Source organism: Abramis brama (genome assembly GCF_963993115.1).
Source record: "Abramis brama genome assembly, chromosome: 22".
NCBI lineage: Eukaryota > Metazoa > Chordata > Actinopteri > Cypriniformes > Leuciscidae > Abramis > Abramis brama.
The window spans coordinates 24714560-24735148 of NC_139984.1; the positions used below are offsets into that span (position 1 = coordinate 24714560).

A 20589-nucleotide genomic window follows, 5' to 3' on the forward strand; every position below is an offset into this window, starting at 1 on the left:
AACCAGTCCACAGGTCCCTCTGTGTTTGGCATTGATTACATAAAAGTATGGAAAAGGTACTATTTGTTCTGATGTTGACAGGTCTCTGCTGGATGAATTGTTTTTTTCACTAACCTGCAATTTACTGAATGCCCTGACAGGGATTTGCTATGTTCTGTTTGTTGATAAAAGCCTGAGATTCTTGCTTGTGGTTGTGAAAGAGCAGTGAAACTTAAAAGAATGTCTTGAAGCCCATTTGCTTGTTTTGGCAGAATTCACAGATCATTTAGCCTTAGCTGTGGTTTCATTGCATGTCCAGACCCCTGCCTCTCTGTATACTTCACTTTCATTTCGTATTAACTCTGCATCTGCATCGTGCTGTTTTTACGAGCCCTTTCAAGCTCTCTAAAAATTACCCAGAACCAGATTAATTTGTGCTATGTAGTGCTTCAAATGTCTGTGGTGTAATAGTTCAATCTATGTGTGTGTGTCTGCATATCTTAGGGAGATTATGGACCTCACCCCTTCAGAGGAGGATACGTCTGTACTTCAGTATGCAGCGTGGGGACCTCAAGGGAACCAGTTGGTGAGGATCTTTGTTCTATTGTACTATAGCGAGCTTCCTTAAAGGGATAGTTCACCCTTTTCACCCAAAATTAAATTTAAGTCATGAATTACTCACAATGGTGTTAATTTTTTTCTTTCTAAATGTCCCACTTGCGCTTGTCCATATAATGGCAGTGAATAGTGACCAGCATCAAGCTTTTTTAAAAAGACGCAAAAGTATCACAGAATGATCCAATAATGGGCCCTATCATACACTCGGCGCAATGCAGCTGCAAGCTTGACGCAAGTGTTTTTTGCTAGTTTCAGCCTGACGCAGTTATCATTTTCACGTCCTGCGCCACGTTGTTTAAATAGAGCGCTGACTTTGTATGTTTGACTGAATTGTTTGCTTTATTTGTATAGCTTCTTATACCTTTTACTTATACTTTTATCATGGCTAATATTGATAAAACTGAAATTTAACAAAAAGAGACTGGGTTGAGTTTTGTCATTTTAAATTGTAATAATTGTATTTAAAATTTTTAAAACTAATGTTGTTTACTGCAAAATCTGTTGTTTAGTACAAATGCACATATTGCCTGGGCCATATTAAAATGTTTAATGTTTTTATATTATATTTAAAACGAAAAGAGGCAGGTTTGTGTTTTATATTTTGTTTTGTTTTAAATAGGCAAACGTTATGTGCAGTGAATATAATCAATACGCGTTGCATGAACCACATTTGTGTGGCTATCATGTTTAAGATTTCTTTAAATGAAAACGAAAATAGTTAGTAAGGTGTTTTATCACATATTTCGTTGCCTAAAATATACACAGAGATAACCGGAGTAGCAGAGCGAGCTGAGTGACGCGCGCTGCGTCAGAAGGTGGGCGGGGTTAGGATTTCCCAAGATTTTCCATGATGAAAGTGACCAATCATAAGAGGGTCAGTGCCCTCCTTGGTTTCCGCCCCCAAATTGTCAAAAGTCGTGTAGACTCGAGGGAGCAGAAATCAGCTGAGCGAGCAGAAATCCACTGCGCGAGCAAAACAGCTCTCCGCGAGCAGAAGCCCGCTGCGCGCGAGCAGGATTCCACTGTACAAGCAGAGTTAACCTATGAGAGTATGCCAGGCGCTTGCTCGCAGCTACCTGTACACCTCTCGGTTGTTGAATTTGTGCGCGAGTACTTTTATCATGCCAGCTGAAGGTTCATTTTTGCGCGTGTGAAATAACATAATGTGCTCGTGAGCATGTCTTACACGCTCATAACTTTTGACTAAAAAATAACGCCATAGAAACCCTCCACCTTCCCCAGCTCCACCTGTATAGATCTGCTATTCATGTATGTTACATGTGCAGCAGCAGCGTGTCTTACGTGCTCACAGCAATGTCTGTGAAAGTATTGGCATTAATTATCCTTTAATTCAGAGAGTTAAGTCATCTTAAATAAAAGGTTATTTTTGTGATTTTTATTTTATTATTTTTATGTTGTTTTATTATATTTAAAAGGTTATTTACAATTTGGCAGTCAAATAAAATGACTTGTCAAAGAAAAAAAAGTAATCAGTTGATATTAATTGTCATGATATTAATTAAATGTACTGCAATTTTTATATTATTTTTATCATTCAAATTAAATGTTAAAGTTTAAAGTTGATTATAGACATGCTTTATTTTTTATATTTTTTATTTAGACATAATAGTAATATTTTAGAACTGGCCATAACATTAAAATAATTACAAAACTGTAATATTCCAGCTGTTAATATGCCCTCTGCCCTCTTAATTTTTAAATATCCTTGTAATAATCTTCACTCTTAAAATTAAAGGTTCTATAGGCGTTGATGGTTCCATGAAGAACCCCTAACATCCATGGAACCTTTCCATTCCACAAAAGGTTCTTTATAGTGGAAAAAGGTTCTTTAGAATATTAAAATGTTCTTCACTCTAAGAAAAAACTTTGTGGAACCCAAAATGGTTCTTCTATGGCATCACTGTGAAAAAAAACCCAACCTTTTGGAACTTTATTTTTAAGAGTGTTGGATTATGACTTCATCTATTAATGCTGGTTGTGTCTCGTTGATGATTTCAGGTCTATATCTTTGAGAATGACATCTACTACAAGCCAGATGTGTCTAGCAAGGCGATGCGTCTGACAGCCACGGGCAGAAACGGAATGGTGGTTAATGGGCTGTCTGATTGGACCTATGAGGGTCAGTGATTTTGGATGAGTCGCCCCCTTCAATACTCTCTTTCAGTCCATCACTATAATGAGTCACCTTAATTCTGTGTGTACTTTGAGACAATTTTGACAATCCCTTGAAGACATTCCAATATTCATGAAGAGATTATTATCTCATTTGGCCTTATAAATACACAATGAGAAAGGTAAATGAGATTTATGATCATAAGCGTTGGTCTATGATGATATGTGTGTGGGTTAATTAGCCTCATCAAAATTTAATTTCTCTCCCTTACCTTTTTCAACTTTAGAGGAGATATTGCTGAAATATCCTGCGTTCTGGTGGGCCAAAGACGGCGCACGCCTGGCGTATCTGTCCATTAACAACTCAGCCACTCCTTTTATGGAGATACATCACTTCCTGGGTGGGGTCTACCCTTCTAACGTCCTCTACCCATATCCAAAGGTAAAATCAGTTGACATGCAGCATACAAATTTCTTTTATATGACAAAATAACCTCAAAATGAATCGGAAACCACAATAAAAGTCTATATTGAATAATGAATGCAAGAGCATTTTGTCTTTAATGTGATAATGTTAAAAGTATTGCTCTGTACAGGCAGGTTCCAGAATCCCATCAGCCAGTCTGTTTGTGGTGAATTTATACGGTCCAGCTCACACGTTAGAGATGATTCCTCCAGACTCCCAGAACAGCAGGTGAAGTTTATCTTTCATTAACATGTGTCCGTAATTGCGAACGTGCAACATATGCAGTGCACAGGCTGTGGATGCAGAGCTGTTAATTTTTAATATCCTTTTAAACACATGGCAAAATGTGTCTTAACTGTCTATTTATTAAACTAAATCTTTTATGCATGATGTTAAAAACATCGCAGGTGTTGCTTAGGCAACAAACACATTTAAGAAGTTCTTCATGATATGCAAATAATTTGTATGACGCTAAAATTAAGTTTACTTTCTAGCAAATGTGAATGTTTTTTAATGAGTGAACATTATGATCAATTGTTCTCCACACTGTGCACACTGCCAGAATAAGACTTGAAAATGGATGTAGTGTTACAAAGATGAAGTTTTTAGTAGTTTATTCAAAGTAATTCCTTCATTATTAACACTTTTATTACCATTTTAAATGCATTATGCTTTTGCAAACCAAAGAAAACGGGGTTGTTGCCCTGTGGCAACATTGTGCAATGGATTATTAAGAGTGGTTTGATGTTACTCACTGAGGATTTTATTATATTTGCAGTGATAACTTGTTGTCTTTAGTAAGTTACTTTTTTATGAATATTTTTTGTTGTTTGCCCCAACCTCTATAGTCCAAAAAGTACAGCCTGTATCATCCTAGGTTTGTCGGTGCGAGCTTTCCACATTTAGATTGTGGAATTATTGGCCATTCCTCAGAGCAAATATGCTCCTGCTCTGCCAGATTAGATGGAGAATGCCGGTGAACAGCAATTTCAGGTCTTACTGCTGATTTTCAATTGGATTCAAGCCTTGGCTCGGGCCGTGCCGCTCCAGAATACCAACCTTCTGTATTTAAGCCATTCTTCATTTTTCGTTTTTGCTGTGTGCTTTGAGTCTTTGTCCTGCTGGAAAATGAATCCTCACTCTAAACATATAGCGTTCATGCTGATTTTTGTTCTTGATGGCAGTCAGCTTTCTAAAAATCATCCCCTGAGTGTGATTCAATTAAACCTTTATTTTACAAGGTTAGTCCCTTGAGATTAAAGTCTCATTTTGCTGGAGAGACCTGGCCAAAATAACAACAATAAACATCACAATATGTTAACAAGCATAAAGCAAAGCTCTAATATTGCTTGTAGTGTTCCTCATTTGCAAGTTACTTTGGATAAAAGCATCTGCTAGATGATAAACTGTAAATATGAAAAGAAAACAGATTAAAAAAGAGTTTTCAGAGCCAACTAAACTGGGGAAATTTACTAGCTAAACATTAAAAAACTGACACGGAGCAACATTACTGATGAAAAAGGCTTGGAATTGTGTTATAAAACCATTTAGAATATATAGTCTTCTTGACTCAAAATTGATTATAATAGACTGTTTCAATAGAGTTTCATTTTGCAGAGGTGTAAAGCCTAGGGTTCAGAAAGTATAACTCCTGCCATATGTTTATTCCACCCATGAAAGTTTTTTTTCTCCATTCTTTCACCTGATGGAGTTTTGGTTCATTGCCACTGTTGCCTTGGCTTTTGGCTGGCTAAGTTGGGGACATTTAATATTCAACAATATTATTGATCTGCCTTACTTATGACACAATTTTCTTCTAGAAACAAACCTTGTTGTATTATTTTCATGTTATCACTGTGAAGCTGCTTTGATACAATCTGTATCGTAAAAAGCACTAAAGGTGACTTGACTTGACATTAAGATTAATAAATGCTGTAAAAGTACTGTTCAAAAACTGTTCGTTCATTTTCATTTCCACAATTACATTTTTAGAATCAAAGTCATATCTGTTAACATTAGTTAATGCACTAACTGATGTTAAAGGGATACTCCACTTTTTTTTGTAAATAGGGTCATTTTACAACAGCCGATCTCCGGGTCTGGTGGTACCACTTTTAGCATAGCTTAGCATAGATCATTGAATCGGACAGGACCATTAGCATCTCTCTCAAAAAAATTACCAAAGAGTTTCGATATTTTTACTATTTAAAACTTGACTCTTCTGTAGTTACATCGTGTACTAAGACCGACGGAAAATGTAAAGTTGCGATTTTTTAGGCTGATATGGCTAGGAGGAACTATAAGAAACTTTGCTGCTGTACCATGAGCATAGAGACCATGAGTCCAGCAGGCGTAATGATATGACGCAGCGCCTGAAAATAGGTCTAATAGGTTAGACAAACTTAGTCCCGGTCACGTTGGAAGTTACCGAGCTGGGGACTATTTTCAGGCGCTGCGTCATATCATTACGCCTGCTGGACTCATGGTACGACAGCAAAGTTTCTTATAGTTCCTCCTAGCCATATCAGCCAAGAAAATCGCAACTTTACATTTTCCGTCGGTCTTAGTACACGATGTAACTACAGAAGAGTCAAGTTTTAAATAGTAAAAATATCGAAACTCTTTGGTAATTTTTTTGAGAGAGATGCTAATGGTCCTGTCCGATTCAATGATCTATGCTAAGCTATGCTAAAAGTGGTACCGCCAGACCCAGAGTTCGGCTGAATTGATTCGAAAACGGTAAGACTCAACTGTTTAACTCTGGGGGAGTTGTAAAATGAGCCTATTTCCAAAAAAAAGTGGAGTATCCCTTTAAGAAATGAGACCTTAATTTAAAGTGTTACCGAAATAATGGTTAAAGTGATGATTCTGAATGCACTCTACTCTCTCTCTCTTTCTCTAGAGATAGCTACATCTCTATGGTGAGCTGGATAAGCAGCACCCGTCTGACTGTGCGCTGGTTGAACCGTGTCCAGAACCAGTCCGTGCTGTGTGTGTGTGAGGCCACGACAGGAGCCTGCTCAGAGGTGAGTGGTTTCCAGCTCATCCACTGCTGCCCACTGGGTATTATCTTTACTCTTAAAGTATCCATCGATCTGGCTCTCACTCTTTATTCTGCTCAGAACATACAGAGAATCGCTTGCTTCTCTTCTGCCAGCTCAGCCTAATTTCCTTCTGAGGCGTGAAAGACTAACTCAGCTTTACTTTTAAGCCTGAATTTTAATGCGCAGCCTGTCTTAATGCCTAAAGGTCATTCCCTTTTTATGTCTGAGTGATTGAATGCATGCGCACAGGAGTGTCTGACAGGGATGTGCAGTCCTTGTTTGATTTCTACACCCTGTATGTTCTGTGTTGATAAATCTGTCAACAGAGTTTTATAATTGGAGGCATTGGGAGCTGTGTTGAAATACATAACAGAGTTTAGCTGTTTGGCTCTGGAAGTAAAAATCCCATTCATTTTCTCCATAGAAAAATTGATTTTTAACAATAATGTATATAAACGTCTCAAGACCATGAGGTTGTTGAGCGGTGATCTCAGATTTCTGGACAGAGGATTCTGGATTTCTTGTAAGAGGTTTTACTGTCACTTTTGATCAAATTAATGTACCCTTGCTGAATGAAAGTATTAATTTCTTTTCTTTTAAAAAATAAATGAAAATTTGACTGAACCCAAACTTTTGAATGATAGTGTAAAAATGTCAATGATAGTGTATTTTCCCATTCATTTTATATAGAGATTTCAAAAATTCATGAAAACAAGTCGTATTCCACTACATGTCCCTTTAGGGTAAACAGTTAATCTGTTTTTAAGATTAACTTTAAGTGTTAGATAACAGCAATCTAAATGTAAAAATAGAGGAAATGATGATGAGGAAATTATGTACTATAATTCTTAAATAAAGTTAAAATTTAGAACAGCCTAATGGAATTGATGTGGAACTCTAGTTGTTGCAGACAGCACATCTAAACTGCAGATAAAAATGAAACATGCACTTCCTTAATGTGATGCCAGTGAGAATGATGGATTGCCTGAAACTCTGCGTTAGCGGTGGAGTTTGTTATGATGTACTACTCTCCCTGGCAGGCTGAAGAGAACAAATGATTTAAAAAACATATTTTACTTCTAATATATAACATGTCTAATCCTTTTAAAACATCTTTAATCTTTAGAAGCACCAAATGGCGATGGACTTTTGGCACAACAACCAGCGGCAGGTAAGTTCAGCCTCTCTCTCTCTCTCTCTCTCTCTCTCTCTCTCTCTCTCTCTCTCTCTCTCTCTCTCTCTCTCTCTCTCGCTCTCCAGTTCTCAGGTTCCATTCATTGGTTCCTAAAAGCTGCATCCACCATTCAAATGAATTGCATCAAAATGGTGCTGTCTCTCGTTGATCTGTTGGAGGAATGCATATTGATGGTGGCTTGTCCTACAGGAGGAGCCATTGTTCACGGCAGATGGTTCCCTGTTTTACCTCATTCTGCCTGCCAAGCAAGGGGCCCGTGGGGAGTTCCTCCACATCGCCAGTCTCCCCGCTCAGGTCTGTGGGTGGAATAATTTCGTACTCATGCTATGCACAGTGAAATTAGATGCACTTATAAACTTCTTGATTAGAAACCTGAAGTACCATACGTGTATGTGACTTTTTATGGCAAGTGGGGGCAATGTTGAACCCTTGTGTATTGTAAAGTCTTTCTCTCATTTTAACTGTTAGACTTTCATTTGAATAAATAGTTATGTTAATTTAGATTTTTGTTATTCTTTATTTGAAGTAATTTACAAATTTATATCATGAGTTACATAAACCAATCTGTTCTTATATTCCTATATAAAAACATTACATATATTAAATATATATAAATATAAATATATATAAAACTAAACAAATTCATTGGTTTATATATATATATATATATATATATATATATATATATATATATATATATATATATATATATCTTCCTGTCCACTGCTTTCCATTATTCCCTGCCTTCTCTTTAAAACTAATATAAGCTTTATCTATACGTATAATATACTGATGAGCCAAAACATTATGACTAGTCACAGGTGATGCAAATTCTGTTGATCATCTCCTAACAAGGCCACATATTAAGGTCTGGGTAGATTGGGTTGTACGCAAACAGTCAGTTCTTGTAATCAACATGTTGGATGCAGAAGAAATGGGCAGGAATCAAGATCTGAGGGACTTGGACAAGAGCCAAACTGTTATGGCAGTAAGTTTGAAAACAGTAAGGCTTGTGAGTTTCTCCCGGTCAGTGGTGAGAATTTACCAACAGTGGTCCGAGGAAAGACAAACCACAAACTGGCTACAGGCTGTTGGACGCCCAAGGCTAACTGATGCACTAGGGCAACGAAGGCCAACCCGTCTAGTCCGAGCCAACAGAAGGTCTACTGTGGCACAACAAGTCACTCAAAATTTTAATGATGCGGGAGGAATGTCACAACACAAAGTGCATTGCACTCTGCTGCATATGTGGCTGCATAGAGTAGTAGTAGCTTAATTATAGTGCCTATGATAACCCCTGTCCACTGCCGAAAGCGCCTACATGGGCACGTGAGCGTCGGAACTGGACCACGGAGCAGTGGAAGAAGGTCGCCTGGTCTGTCTTAGTTCTAGTCCTGTTTTCTTTTACATCACGTGGATGGCCGTGTACATGTGCCCCGTTTACCTGGGGAAGTGATGGCACCAGGATGCACTGTGGGACAATGACAAGCCGGTGGAGGGAATGTGATGCTCTGGGCAATGTTCTGTTGGGAAACCCTGGGTCAAGGCATTAATGTGGATGAAGATTCCACCCGTGCCACTTACCTAAACATTGAGACCAGGTACCAGGAAGTGGCCTCTTTTAGCAGCATAATTCACTCTGCCACACTGCACACATTGTTCAGGAATGGTTTGAGGAACATGATGAAGAGTTGAAGATGTTGCCCTGGCCTCCAAATTCCCCAGATCTCAAACCAACTGAGCATCTGTGGATGTGCTGGACCAACAAGTTCGATCCATGGTGGCTCCACCTCATATCCTACAGGACTTGAAGGATCTGCTGCTAATGTCTTGATGTCAGATCCCACAGGACACCTTCGGGGGTCTTGTAGAGTTCATGCCTTGACCAGTCAGCGCTGTTTTGGCAGCACATGGAGGACCAACAGCATATTAGGCAGGTGTTTTGGCTCAGTGGTGTATATATAAAATCTGAAATTAAATAAATAAGTGAACATATACAGTACATTATTATATAATTTTTTTCTGTCATTTTCTTTAGATTGGATATTTCACACTGTCTAATGTTTCCTCGTCTTCCTGTCCACTGCTTTCCATTAAAACCCGCCTTCTCTTTAGACCTCATATAAGCTTTATCTATCTCTTTCTTTTTCTTTTTCTTTTTCTTCAGGCTTCCACTCCTTCTGTATCTCCTCGCTTTCTAACGTCAGGGAACTGGGATGTAACCTCGCTGTGCGCTCTTGATGAGGAGAACGATAAAATGTATGACAGATCAAATTTTATGAGCAAACCATTTTGACTCAAAAGCCTCAAGACTGTGTCGTAAAGCATCTCATAGTCAACCAAACTACCTAATATGAGTAATTATAGAATTATTTACACCTAGCAATCCCATTTATCCCACTGAATCAGCATAGATGGCACTTAATTAAAATGAATACAGTAATTGAATGTTGAATTGACTGTAATGACTCTGTCATTTTCTCACGGCGTTGTTCTCTAATTGCAGCCGCATAAAACAAACCCTCTTGAATAACCATCCCAGAAGTGATAGATTTTTCAAAAAAAAAAATACTTTTTTATCTTTTCAATGCATGAATATTTATAAATAGTCAGATCTATAGCTCAAATCAAAGTTTAGGCCCGTAAATCAACGACTTACAATTAATCCGGTACTGACAGAAATGAATGCATGTCACAGTCTTTCCTACTTTGCATGTGTAACAGATACAATCCTACTTAGCATGCAGCTGAAATAAAGCAGTATGTGGAAGTAGACTCTATTATTAAAGGATAAATGACTGACTACATAGTAACTCAAAAAACCTTTTCAGATTTCCTTAATGTGTTTTTCCCCTGTAGCTATTTTCTGAGCACGGAGGAGTCGCAGCAGAGTAGACACTTATACAGGTGGGTTCTGTCCCAAACGATACGTCTTTTAAGCTGTAATTGAGTATTTTATCATTACTGTTTAGGAATTCTGCACCTCTCATGCTGTGCTGTGCATTTGCATCTAAATCAGTCTGACAGCAATTGCACACCCTGTTGTGTTGCGAGATATTTAATTTCCTCAATAGGTTTGTGGGTTTTGGACGTCCATATCATCATTAAATGTTGATATTCTTTATGCACATTGACGGTCCAGTTTCTCAGTATGAATGTTCATCGATGGCTTGTGCTGTAATCAATTAAATCCCTCCAATTTAACGTATCTGAGATGCGTTTTCGGGGACATTCGTGACAACCCAATAGGTTTTTTCTTACCCCTAGTGAGCTCCAGGCAAGAAGCCCAGCTAATTCATTTAACAGAAACGGCAGCTTAGATTCGCTAGAGCAAGAGGCAGAGAGAGATAGAGAAGGTTGAAAAGGAGACGGGCAGAGGGGGAGGTGCTGCGCCTCACAAAGATTTAAACGGTGTTCTCTAACCTTTGATTAATGTTTTGAGCCTCTCACTTGCTCTCCGTGGGCCACAATTTCTCATAGATTTTTTTTTGCGACCATCCGAGCAATATATGGCGAAAGTACAAAGGTCCAGCATTGGGCTCAAGCAAGTGGATAATGGAAAACTAGCTCAGCGTGTGTGTTTCACATACTGGAAGTTATAGGGATAGTTAAACCAAAAATGTACATTATCGTTCAAAAATCTTTAAGGTTTTTTTGTTCATTTTATGCTTCATGAATTTGGCAATCCTGGTCAATATATGCTTTCATTTTATGGAAAAGAGCAGCAAGAACATCATTAACTCTTGTGCTCTGTTGAAAATTCTTTACCTAATTTGGTTTTCCCAGTCAGAAATACTGGCCTTTTAAATGTCCCATTATGCTATTTTATTATCAAATATTCTTGTTTTCTTTCAATTAAAACATGTTTTGTATTCTTTTTGGAACTGATTGATCGTAGGCCTTATTCATCTCAAAAAAACGGAGGTGCATAAGCTCAGATCAGTGAGTCCTCAATCAGTTCCAAAAAACGAAATGCAAAACCTGTCCTAATTGAAAGAAAACAAGCTGATGAAAAGATTGTATCCATTTTTTGGCAATGGCATAGCATAACAAAATATTTAAGTATTATTTGTAGGTCGTCATTTTTGACCGGTAACACCACAAGTGTAGGGAAGTAGGCAGGGAAAACATGCTTAAAAATGATCAAATAATTTTTGAGAAGTTTATATACCCTGTGTGAGCAAATTCAGTAAAATGTTAAAAATGACTAGCATTTTTGGGAAAAATAAAATCCACAACCAGAGGGTTAAAAATGTTTCATTTTGGTTTCACAGAAGAAGGTCAGACAGGTTTATAAAGACATAAGGTGGAGTAATTTATGACAGTGTTCATTTTTGTACTGAAGAATACTGTGATTGTCATTGATGCCAGTAGCGGCTTCTGACCGTAAATTTAGGTAGGGCAGATTCTGGGTCTGGCGCTAGTTTATGATAAACATTTTGTAAGTTGTATATTCTAATCGCTGTACAAACGCAGAACACTTTTAGCAGAGGTTGATGGCATTAAGATGATGGGTTGTAAAATAATGAAATGCATGCTTGTTGACTAGTGTGGAGCTTGGAGGAGTGTTTCATCGCCAGTGTCTGACATGCGACTTGTTTGAGCGATGCAGCTTCTTCAAAGCGGACTTCAGCCACAATCAGACATACTTTACCCTCTATTGCTTGGGTAAGGTCACTGACTCTCTCAAACACACATTTAGGTGGATGAATAAAGATGCACATGTTTCATCTCTGTCATACTTTTACAGGCCCAGGTGTCCCAAAGGTGACCATTCACAGCACAAGTGATCCATCCAGTGAGTAGAATTAATACTTTCCTCATTACAAGCTGTTTTTTAGTCAGCCATGTGTGGCTGTAGGAAAGAAAGATTTTGATTACTAATAAAATTGTGTCAAAAAAGTAGACACATTTTTTTATAAATGCACACTAGTGAAAAATGTTCTGCTTCTAAGGCAAGTATTACTATTATTATTGTTCATACTTAGGGTTAGGAACTCAAACCCACAATCTTACGTTTTTTTTTTTACTTTTTTACTATGAACATGAATGTTAAATTAAATTGTAATTGACTTCTAATTAAAATTATGTAATGAATTACTCACCATCATGTCGTTCCAAACCCGTACTATTTTTGTTCATCTTCAGAACACATCCCACCATAGACAGTTACGCAACTATTTGATACTTAAAAAAGTTCATAAAGAGATTTTTAGTGGTTTAGTCCAAATTTTATGAGGAGACTCGATCGCTTTATATGATGGAACAGATTGAATTTAGGCTTTTATTTACATATAAACATTCATCAACTTGCACATCAGTTGTGATAAATGGAAGGTCAAGCATATTTTTTGAGCTTCCACAAGGACCAATGACGTTCATTCTCATGTTACACAGCAGTTTTGAGCTTCCAAAAGAACCAATGAGGTTCATTTTCATGTGTTACGCAGCATGTTTGAGCTTCCACAAGAACCAATGAGGTTAATTCACGTGTTACGCAGCAGTTTTGAGCTTCCACAAGGACCAATGAGGTTCATTCTTGTGTAACGCAGCACGTTTGAGCTTCAGTACCAATGAGGGTAAAAGACTAAATTCAATTTGTTCATCATATAAAGTAATCAAGTCTCTTCAGAAAATTTCAGAAAATAAACTGCTCAATTTATATGGATTAGTTTTACGATCTCTTTATTAACTTTTTGAAGCGTCAAAGTGGTAGTTGCGTAGCTGTCAATGGAGGGACAGAAAGCTCTCCGATTTCATTAAAAAGATATTCATTGTGTTTCGAAGATGAACGCCTCCCTAAGCCTCCAAAGGAAGCACATTTTTTGTTGCACCTAATGACACGTTATATCAATTTATAGGTTATTATCAATAAATAAACCTAAATGCTTATACGAAGAACCTTTCTAATCTGCTCATTGTCGATCATGATAGGTGAGTGGTTGCACACTAAATGAAATTAATTCTGAAGGATCATGTTACACTGAAGACTGGAGTAATGATGCTGAAAATTCAGCTTTGCCATCACAGGATTTCAAAATATATTAAAATAGAAAACAGTCTAGAATACCTTGGTGACCACAAAGCAATACCCAAGCATCCACTCACATTTGCTTTAGAAAATTATCCTTTCAGGAAAATAGATTGTCTTAGTATGAAAGCACCCCACTGAGTATTTTAAGAGTTTGTTGTAGTGAGAGAGTTCACTAAAACATCTAAAAGTGCTGCATGATATCTTTTAAATTTTATTATCTGGCTTCATCCTTTATTTCATAGTCTTTTACAATTTAAATACTCCATGGTGGTGGATCGTTCTGGTTTTATGCCAAAAATACATTAAGTCTGTGTGCTGCATTTCCAGGTTACATGCTGGTGGAAGACAACAGCCTCCTCGCTATGTCTCTTGAAACCAAGAGACTCCCTGAGACCGTTTTCCAGACGCTATCCTCCGACAACAGCGGTAAAAAGATTTCTTAAGTAACTGATTACATTCCTCCTTTCAGCATAAATTGATCTCAACCTTTTACAAAGCCAACTAGATTTAAGAATCAATCATGTAATTGTTCCGGTTTTGCTAATTGGATCCTCACAGCGGTACCTGCCTTTAGGGGAAGCACATTGTGGCTTGTTTTCGTGTGTTTTTGCTTGTATGATGGGGTTTGCACATGTACACGTCTCTGTATATATGCTTTTTGCATCAGGTCCCCCGACTGTGTTTGTTTGTGCATGTGTGTGTGTGTTACTGAGTCTGTTAAAACCAACAGGCTCATGGGAGCTCATTTACCAGTGGTTGGAATATTGATGAGACGGTACCAATACTTCCTTGCAGTATGGTACAGCAGAAACGGACATTTGTTCTGTTTTAACTGCCTTTGCTAATAATTACAGACCTAGATTTGAAGATGTCCCTGCCCCCTGGGTACGAGGGAAACCTGCACCCTCTCCTTATTATCATGTAAGTCTCTCCCAACATTTCACCAGCACCTGTTTGATATTGTTAGTAAGGCTGCTTTATTTTGTATGGAAGCCCATCTCTGCTTTAGAGTAAAAAGTAAGACAGGTTATTATGAGATAAAATTTAAAATAAAAAAGTTACATTATGAGATATAAAAGGTCACACTGTTTGCAATTGGTACGATTTTTTATGTTTTTTTTTCTGCTCACCAAGGCTGCATTTATTTGATCACAAATACAGTAAAAACAACAATAGTGTGAAATAATATTAAAATTCAGTATAACTGATTTCTATTTGAATATGTTTTATTTAAAATGTAATTCATTCCTGTGATGGCTAAGCTGAATTTTCAGCATCATTACTCCAGTCTTCTGTGTCACATGATCCTTCAGAAATCATTCTATAATGATTTGCTTCTCAAGAAACATTTATTATCAATGTTGAAAACAGCTGTGCTGCTTGAAGGGATAGTAGCATCATTTACTCACCCATATGTTGTTTCCAAACCTGTACGAGCTTCTTTCTTCTGTTGAACACAAAAGAATATATTTTGAAGAATGTTGGTAACCAAACAGTTGACGGTAGCCAAAAAAAACCAAAACATTTTAACTTGATTAAATTTGAGACAAAAAGTAATAAACATGACAAATAAATTTGCTATAAGAATTTTTTTAGATGTGTGAGATATGAAGTCACAGTTACAACTTCTATGAGTTAAGTTGTAGAAACCTTTTTTATTTGTTTATTCTACAAACTTCCATAGTTATTACATTTATTAAACATTCTGTTTTTTCGAATGCATAATAATCATAATTAAGCTCCTCTTAATGAAACATTTGCATACTGAATTGTATTTGGTCTTCCTGGCATATATGAAACTTAAATTCCCATCCCACAATGCAATGCACTCCACATTTCTAGTGTGATGGATAAACCAAAAGTAATGTATGCTGTTTTTAAAAAAAATAATATTAATTAAAATTGCAACGTTAGAAGGTAATGTGACAAGAATGTAGCATGCTTCTACTTAAAACGTTCATGCTGAGATAATGTTTAATGTTTTAATGACTATTTTTTAAATAGTAAGCAGTGTATACTCTATACTGTAGCATATACTACTAAGTAATAATAAGCCAGTGTTGCATTCAAAAAAACAAGATACGTGCTGAGTGTCTTGACAGTGACAAAGCAGCTCTAATTTTTAGCATATAACTTATTTTGCTGCCTTGCAAGCAGCTATATCTCCTTTTGGAAATGCAAATCTAGTTAAGACTCTCCCTTGCCGTAGTTGGTTAGGCTACATGATTTATGAATGCTGCATTATTAATAAGCAACATGCACATGCTTGATTGAGATGCAAGAAGTGTTCAGCAAGTGTGTGTGCTAATGTCTTTTTAATCTACAATGTGACATTGTGTCAAGACCTCCATCCATCCATTGTTCTCTGCACCTCTAGTGACAGTATTCCTGGCAGGGAGTCGGTAACAGAGGAGTTCACCCTGGGCTGGCCAGAGGTTTTGTCCAGCCTGCATGGAGTGGCGCTGGCCTGGATCGACAGCAAAAGCCGGGCCTCGCAGGGACAGAAAAGCAGCATCCTGGACCCTCGTAAACTGGGCTCCCTCCGCTTTAAAGACAAGCTAGGAGTCGTGGAGTGAGTCATTCTCTCTTATTCTATCAGTTATTAAGAAGAATACCTGTAATAGAAAAGCCATTTTGCACATTACACCACAAAATATCTGATTAGGAAAAGCTTTATGCTCTAAAGCAGATGCTGGGTTTTCTTCCATATTTTGTTGAACGCTTGCTTGGCTAATTTAATTGAACCTACTTCTTGCTCAAGGCGATGTGTATGTCTCAGCATAGTTAATACATTGGCTGCTTTTAAAAGACCAGCCATTTATCATAACTGCTTACTGGCACCTAAATTGCGCATGTTTCATAACAGATGGTTAATGCAGCTGCCGTACATTGATGGGAGAAGAATTGCTGTTTATGGAAAGGTAAAATATATGTTGTGAAAATTTAGAATGCAAGCTCTAGCATCTTGATGAGCATTTGAATAAATAGCTGATTTTTGCATGTTGGCAACTGTAAACAGCCTACAGTTCGGCTAATGAGCTATATATCACCTTAGCAATGTATTAAAAACACTCAGAACACCTTAGCAACTGCATAGCAATGCCCTGGCAAACACCCCTGACATTAAACACCCATGAAAATTGGTGTTTAAAAAAACAGATAAACTTTTTTTGGTGGTTAATGGGGTTTCGATGTTGCATAACTTCAAATAGCTGCACTTAAAAGTGGTCAACCCAATCTAAAGGCCTCTCAAGGCCTATTGCTTTAATACATATCTTCTAAGCAAATGAATCCCTTTGTAGACTTGCATCATATTCTCACTTAGGATGTGTACTTTGAATTCAGTCTTCAGTTGCAGAGCTCTGACATCAGCCTTCATTTGTCCTCACAGGGATTTGGTGGCTATTTAAGTTTAAAGATGTTGACTGCAACCGATCAGATGTTCAAATGTGCGGCTGTCATGGCTCCCATCACAGACTTCAAGCTCTATAGTGAGTTCCAGATCCATACACTAGCAAAAACAGCACTATGGAAGAACAGCATTTCTAGACATTCTTTGAAGTGCCTTGGAGTACTTCAAAATACCATGGTATGTGATATGGTAATCATTCAGTCCCATGGTATATATCAAAGTGTCCTGGTACTACTTTTTTACATTTGATAAATGGTATAATCTGTAGTGTACTGCAGTTTAATTTCAGATTTATGTGTGAAAATAGATTCAACCTTGTTTTTCAGGTGCTGCCTTCTCAGAGAGATATCTAGGCCTTCCAACTAAAGAAGAGCACTCATACATGGTGGGCTTTTTGCATCAATAACTTTTTCATTCATTATCAAGCATTATGTTATAGATGCTTATTTGCGCCCCAGAGTAAAAATTAATAATAAAAAAGGTAATTGTGAGATTAAGTGTAAAATAATACAAGTTGCATTGTGACAAAGTTACAGTTAAAAGAGACAAAGTCACAATTGTGGCATAGTGTTACAGTTACAAGAAACAAAGTCTCATTGTGAAAGTTACAGTTACTAGTGTCAAAGTCACAATTGTGACAGTTACAGTTACAAGAAACAAATACACAATTGTAACAGACAAAGTTACAGTTATGGAAAACATAGTCACAGTTGTGAGATTTAAAGTCAAATTGTGACAAAGTTAGTTACAATAGCTACATTGTGACAAAAAGTTACATCGTTACATTATAAAGCCACAATTGTGAGATTTAAGGTCACATTTTCAGGTAATTGAGAGCAAAAACAAAAATCACAATTGTGAGATTTAAAGTTACATTGTGACATATAATGTTACATTGTGACAGTACAGTTAAGAGAAACAAAGTCACATTTGTGAGATTTAAAGTCTTTAAAGTATCAGTTATGAGAATCAGTTACATTGTAACAGTTACGAGAAACAAAGTCACAATTGTGATATATAAAGTTACATTGTGACAAAGTAACAGTTACGAGAAACAATCACAATTGTGAGATATAAAGTTACTTTGTGACAAAGTTACAGTTACGAGAAACAGTCACATTTGTGAGATATAAAGTCACATTGTGACACAAAGTTACACTTATTAGAAACAATCACCATTGTGAAATTTAGTCACATATAGTGTTACAGTTACATAAACAGTCAAAATTTTGAGATTTAAAGTCACATTGTGACATAAAGTTAGTTATTTATACCCAAAATTGGATATAAAGTCACATTTGGGAAAAATAAAACTACAATTACCTTTTTATATAGTGATTGAGATACCAATATAACATCTACTAACTACACTTCTGCCACGGTATTCACTGACCTAACAAAGTCACACGTTTCTGTTGTGTCTTTCCAGACTGCGTCTTTGTTGGACAACATCAATACGCTAAAAGACGAAAACTTCCTCCTCATACATGGGACAGCAGATGGTTAGCTTACATAATAATGCAATTTAAAATCAGATATATCATTTGTGGATTTTAAGTAATATTCTGCTTGTTTGTGTGTGTTTAGCGCGGGTACATTTCCAACACAGCGCTGAGTTGTTGAGTCGTCTGGTGAAGGTAGAGGCCAACTACACCCTTCAGCTGTACCCAGATGAAGGCCACACCTTGAGAGAAGAGCGGAGCACTCAACACCTGCACCGCACCCTCCTTCAGTACCTCCACAACTGCCTCAAATACGACCCCTTCCTCATCACGGAGGAGGAAGAGGAGGAGGATGAGGAGGAAGAGTGATCTCTTCCACCGTGTCCTCTCTCGGTCCTCAAAGGTGCCCATTATGGTGACTAACTTCAGGTTGCATTATTTCACCAAAGGAAAAGAGAGCAAAATGGAGATCAAGAGGACCAAATCCACCAGCTATTCACCACAAACTCAACTTTGGGATGTTTTTATTTTTGTTCAGACTACAACCGTAAATGTCTCTTGTGTGTCCAGGAGGATGAAACACAACTGGTCTGGTTCATACAGTTTTCAAGTAAATCACACACAGTATAATGCCTAAGGACAATCAACATCTTTAGTCAGTTTATGTATAAAATGGGTAAAAGATGCTGCATACATAGGCATGTTGATTAGCCTTGATGTTGTAGCGACACCTTGTGGTGAGAGAGAACTAATGGTTTGTCCAGCATGGATGGTGAAGTTGGAAATACTAGTCAACAGATACAGTGTTGTTATTGTTTTACTAACACTATTAAATGTAATTTTGTTAATTGAAAGCTAAAGTTAAGCTATTGCTGAAATCAATACAATATGAATATTAGAACTTAAAACGAAAATTAGAAATGTTGTCTTGGCAACTTAGTTGTACTGAAGTGCTAAAAAATTTAAATAGTTAAAATAAATTAAAGCTAGATAGATATTTAAAAATTACTAAAACTTAAACTAAAATTAAAGCTGAACATATAAAAATAAAACCAAATATTAAATACTATAATAGTATAAAGAATACTAAAATAACACTGAACTGATATGTTTTTTTCATTATGGACTATGCTAATATCTATAAAAGAAGAGTGGATGATAATGCTGATACGTACTTTAATAATGACTGCAAATGAGATTGCTGACATGAAATTATTGCCCGTTTTAAACAATATTTATTTCAAATTCACAAATAAATCTGAAGTAGTTTCCAATTCATTGACCAAACCGAACATCTGTTAATCAGCCAAACAGACATTGTTATTGGCTGTAAATGGCCAGTGTTTTGGTATAGCCTATACTGTGGAAGATTTGATTAAATGTACACTGCAACATGTTATTTGAACCTGGTTCTTTATATGCATGACAAATCGGCTGCATGGTGCTGTATACTCTGACTATTTCATAATATTTGTGCCAAACTCAATAGAAATTGATGATAAAAATGTAGAAATTGCATACAGTGTGCTAAACCAAAGCGCACAGTGTGCACAGGCAGCGAGTTTTAAACATCTCCAAAGCATTGCGGTATAAGTACACAGGCTGTCCTTGCTGTACAAAATCAATGAATCACACTGCATGCTGCTGTTTACAGAAGCCTCATAAGCTCTCCACAGCATACATCATATCTCTTCATAAACGTCAAGCCCTGCTGTGTGCAATTTCACACCGAGAGTAACTATATTTTAGCTGGCAAGCAAACACAACTTCCGTTGCCATTGTCATGCATATGCAGATTTTATGTTTACAGATCAAATGTGCCAAATACTCTGTGACCAAACCTTTTGGTACTGACTTGTGTTACAGTTTTGAATGTGGCAGTTTGTGCATTTAGTTTTAAAAAAAATGTGTTTCTTTAAAAAAAAAAAAAAAAAAATTGTGTGCAGCATTTCATTAAAAATGTCCTGTGGTGGTACCATGGTAAAGTTATTGGTTGGTAAAAACAGAGTACTTTTATATACACCATGGTACTAAATTATGTAAAACAAAAGCATGTATTTGCATTATATGCTTTTATATACACTACTGTTCAAATCTTTGGGGTCAGTAAGATATTATTAAAGAAAATAATACTTTTATTCAACAAGGATGCATCTGTTTCAAATAAATTTGTTTCTTTTGAACTTTCTTTATTCATCAAAGAATTATGATTTTTTTTTTTATCATGGTTTCCACAAAAATATTAAGCAACATACTGTTTTCAACA

At 36.8% G+C, this 20589-nt stretch overlaps 1 protein-coding gene across 3 annotated transcripts in view; it reads left to right on the forward strand.

Annotated features, from left to right (window-relative positions):
* LOC311073314 (inactive dipeptidyl peptidase 10) overlaps positions 1 to 20240 on the forward strand; it is a 55293-nt gene extending 35053 nt beyond the window's left edge. For 2 of the 3 annotated variants that reach the window (XM_084098947.1, XM_084098948.1), the window contains 19 exons: positions 484 to 565; positions 2617 to 2737; positions 3018 to 3172; positions 3327 to 3424; positions 6099 to 6222; positions 7367 to 7411; positions 7625 to 7729; positions 9603 to 9694; positions 10295 to 10342; positions 11985 to 12103; positions 12186 to 12233; positions 13797 to 13895; positions 14324 to 14390; positions 15847 to 16041; positions 16336 to 16390; positions 16861 to 16960; positions 17208 to 17266; positions 18311 to 18383; positions 18469 to 20239. In XM_084098947.1, the coding sequence (XP_083955073.1) occupies positions 484 to 565; positions 2617 to 2737; positions 3018 to 3172; positions 3327 to 3424; positions 6099 to 6222; positions 7367 to 7411; positions 7625 to 7729; positions 9603 to 9694; positions 10295 to 10342; positions 11985 to 12103; positions 12186 to 12233; positions 13797 to 13895; positions 14324 to 14390; positions 15847 to 16041; positions 16336 to 16390; positions 16861 to 16960; positions 17208 to 17266; positions 18311 to 18383; positions 18469 to 18692 (1909 nt within the window). In that variant the 3' untranslated portion in view covers positions 18693 to 20239. Of the gene's footprint in view, positions 1 to 483; positions 566 to 2616; positions 2738 to 3017; positions 3173 to 3326; positions 3425 to 6098; positions 6223 to 7366; positions 7412 to 7624; positions 7730 to 9602; positions 9695 to 10294; positions 10343 to 11984; positions 12104 to 12185; positions 12234 to 13796; positions 13896 to 14323; positions 14391 to 15846; positions 16042 to 16335; positions 16391 to 16860; positions 16961 to 17207; positions 17267 to 18310; positions 18384 to 18468 lie in introns of all 3 variants that reach the window. The other variant, XM_084098946.1, reaches the window with a different exon arrangement.
* Positions 20241 to 20589: the final 349 nt, after the last annotated feature.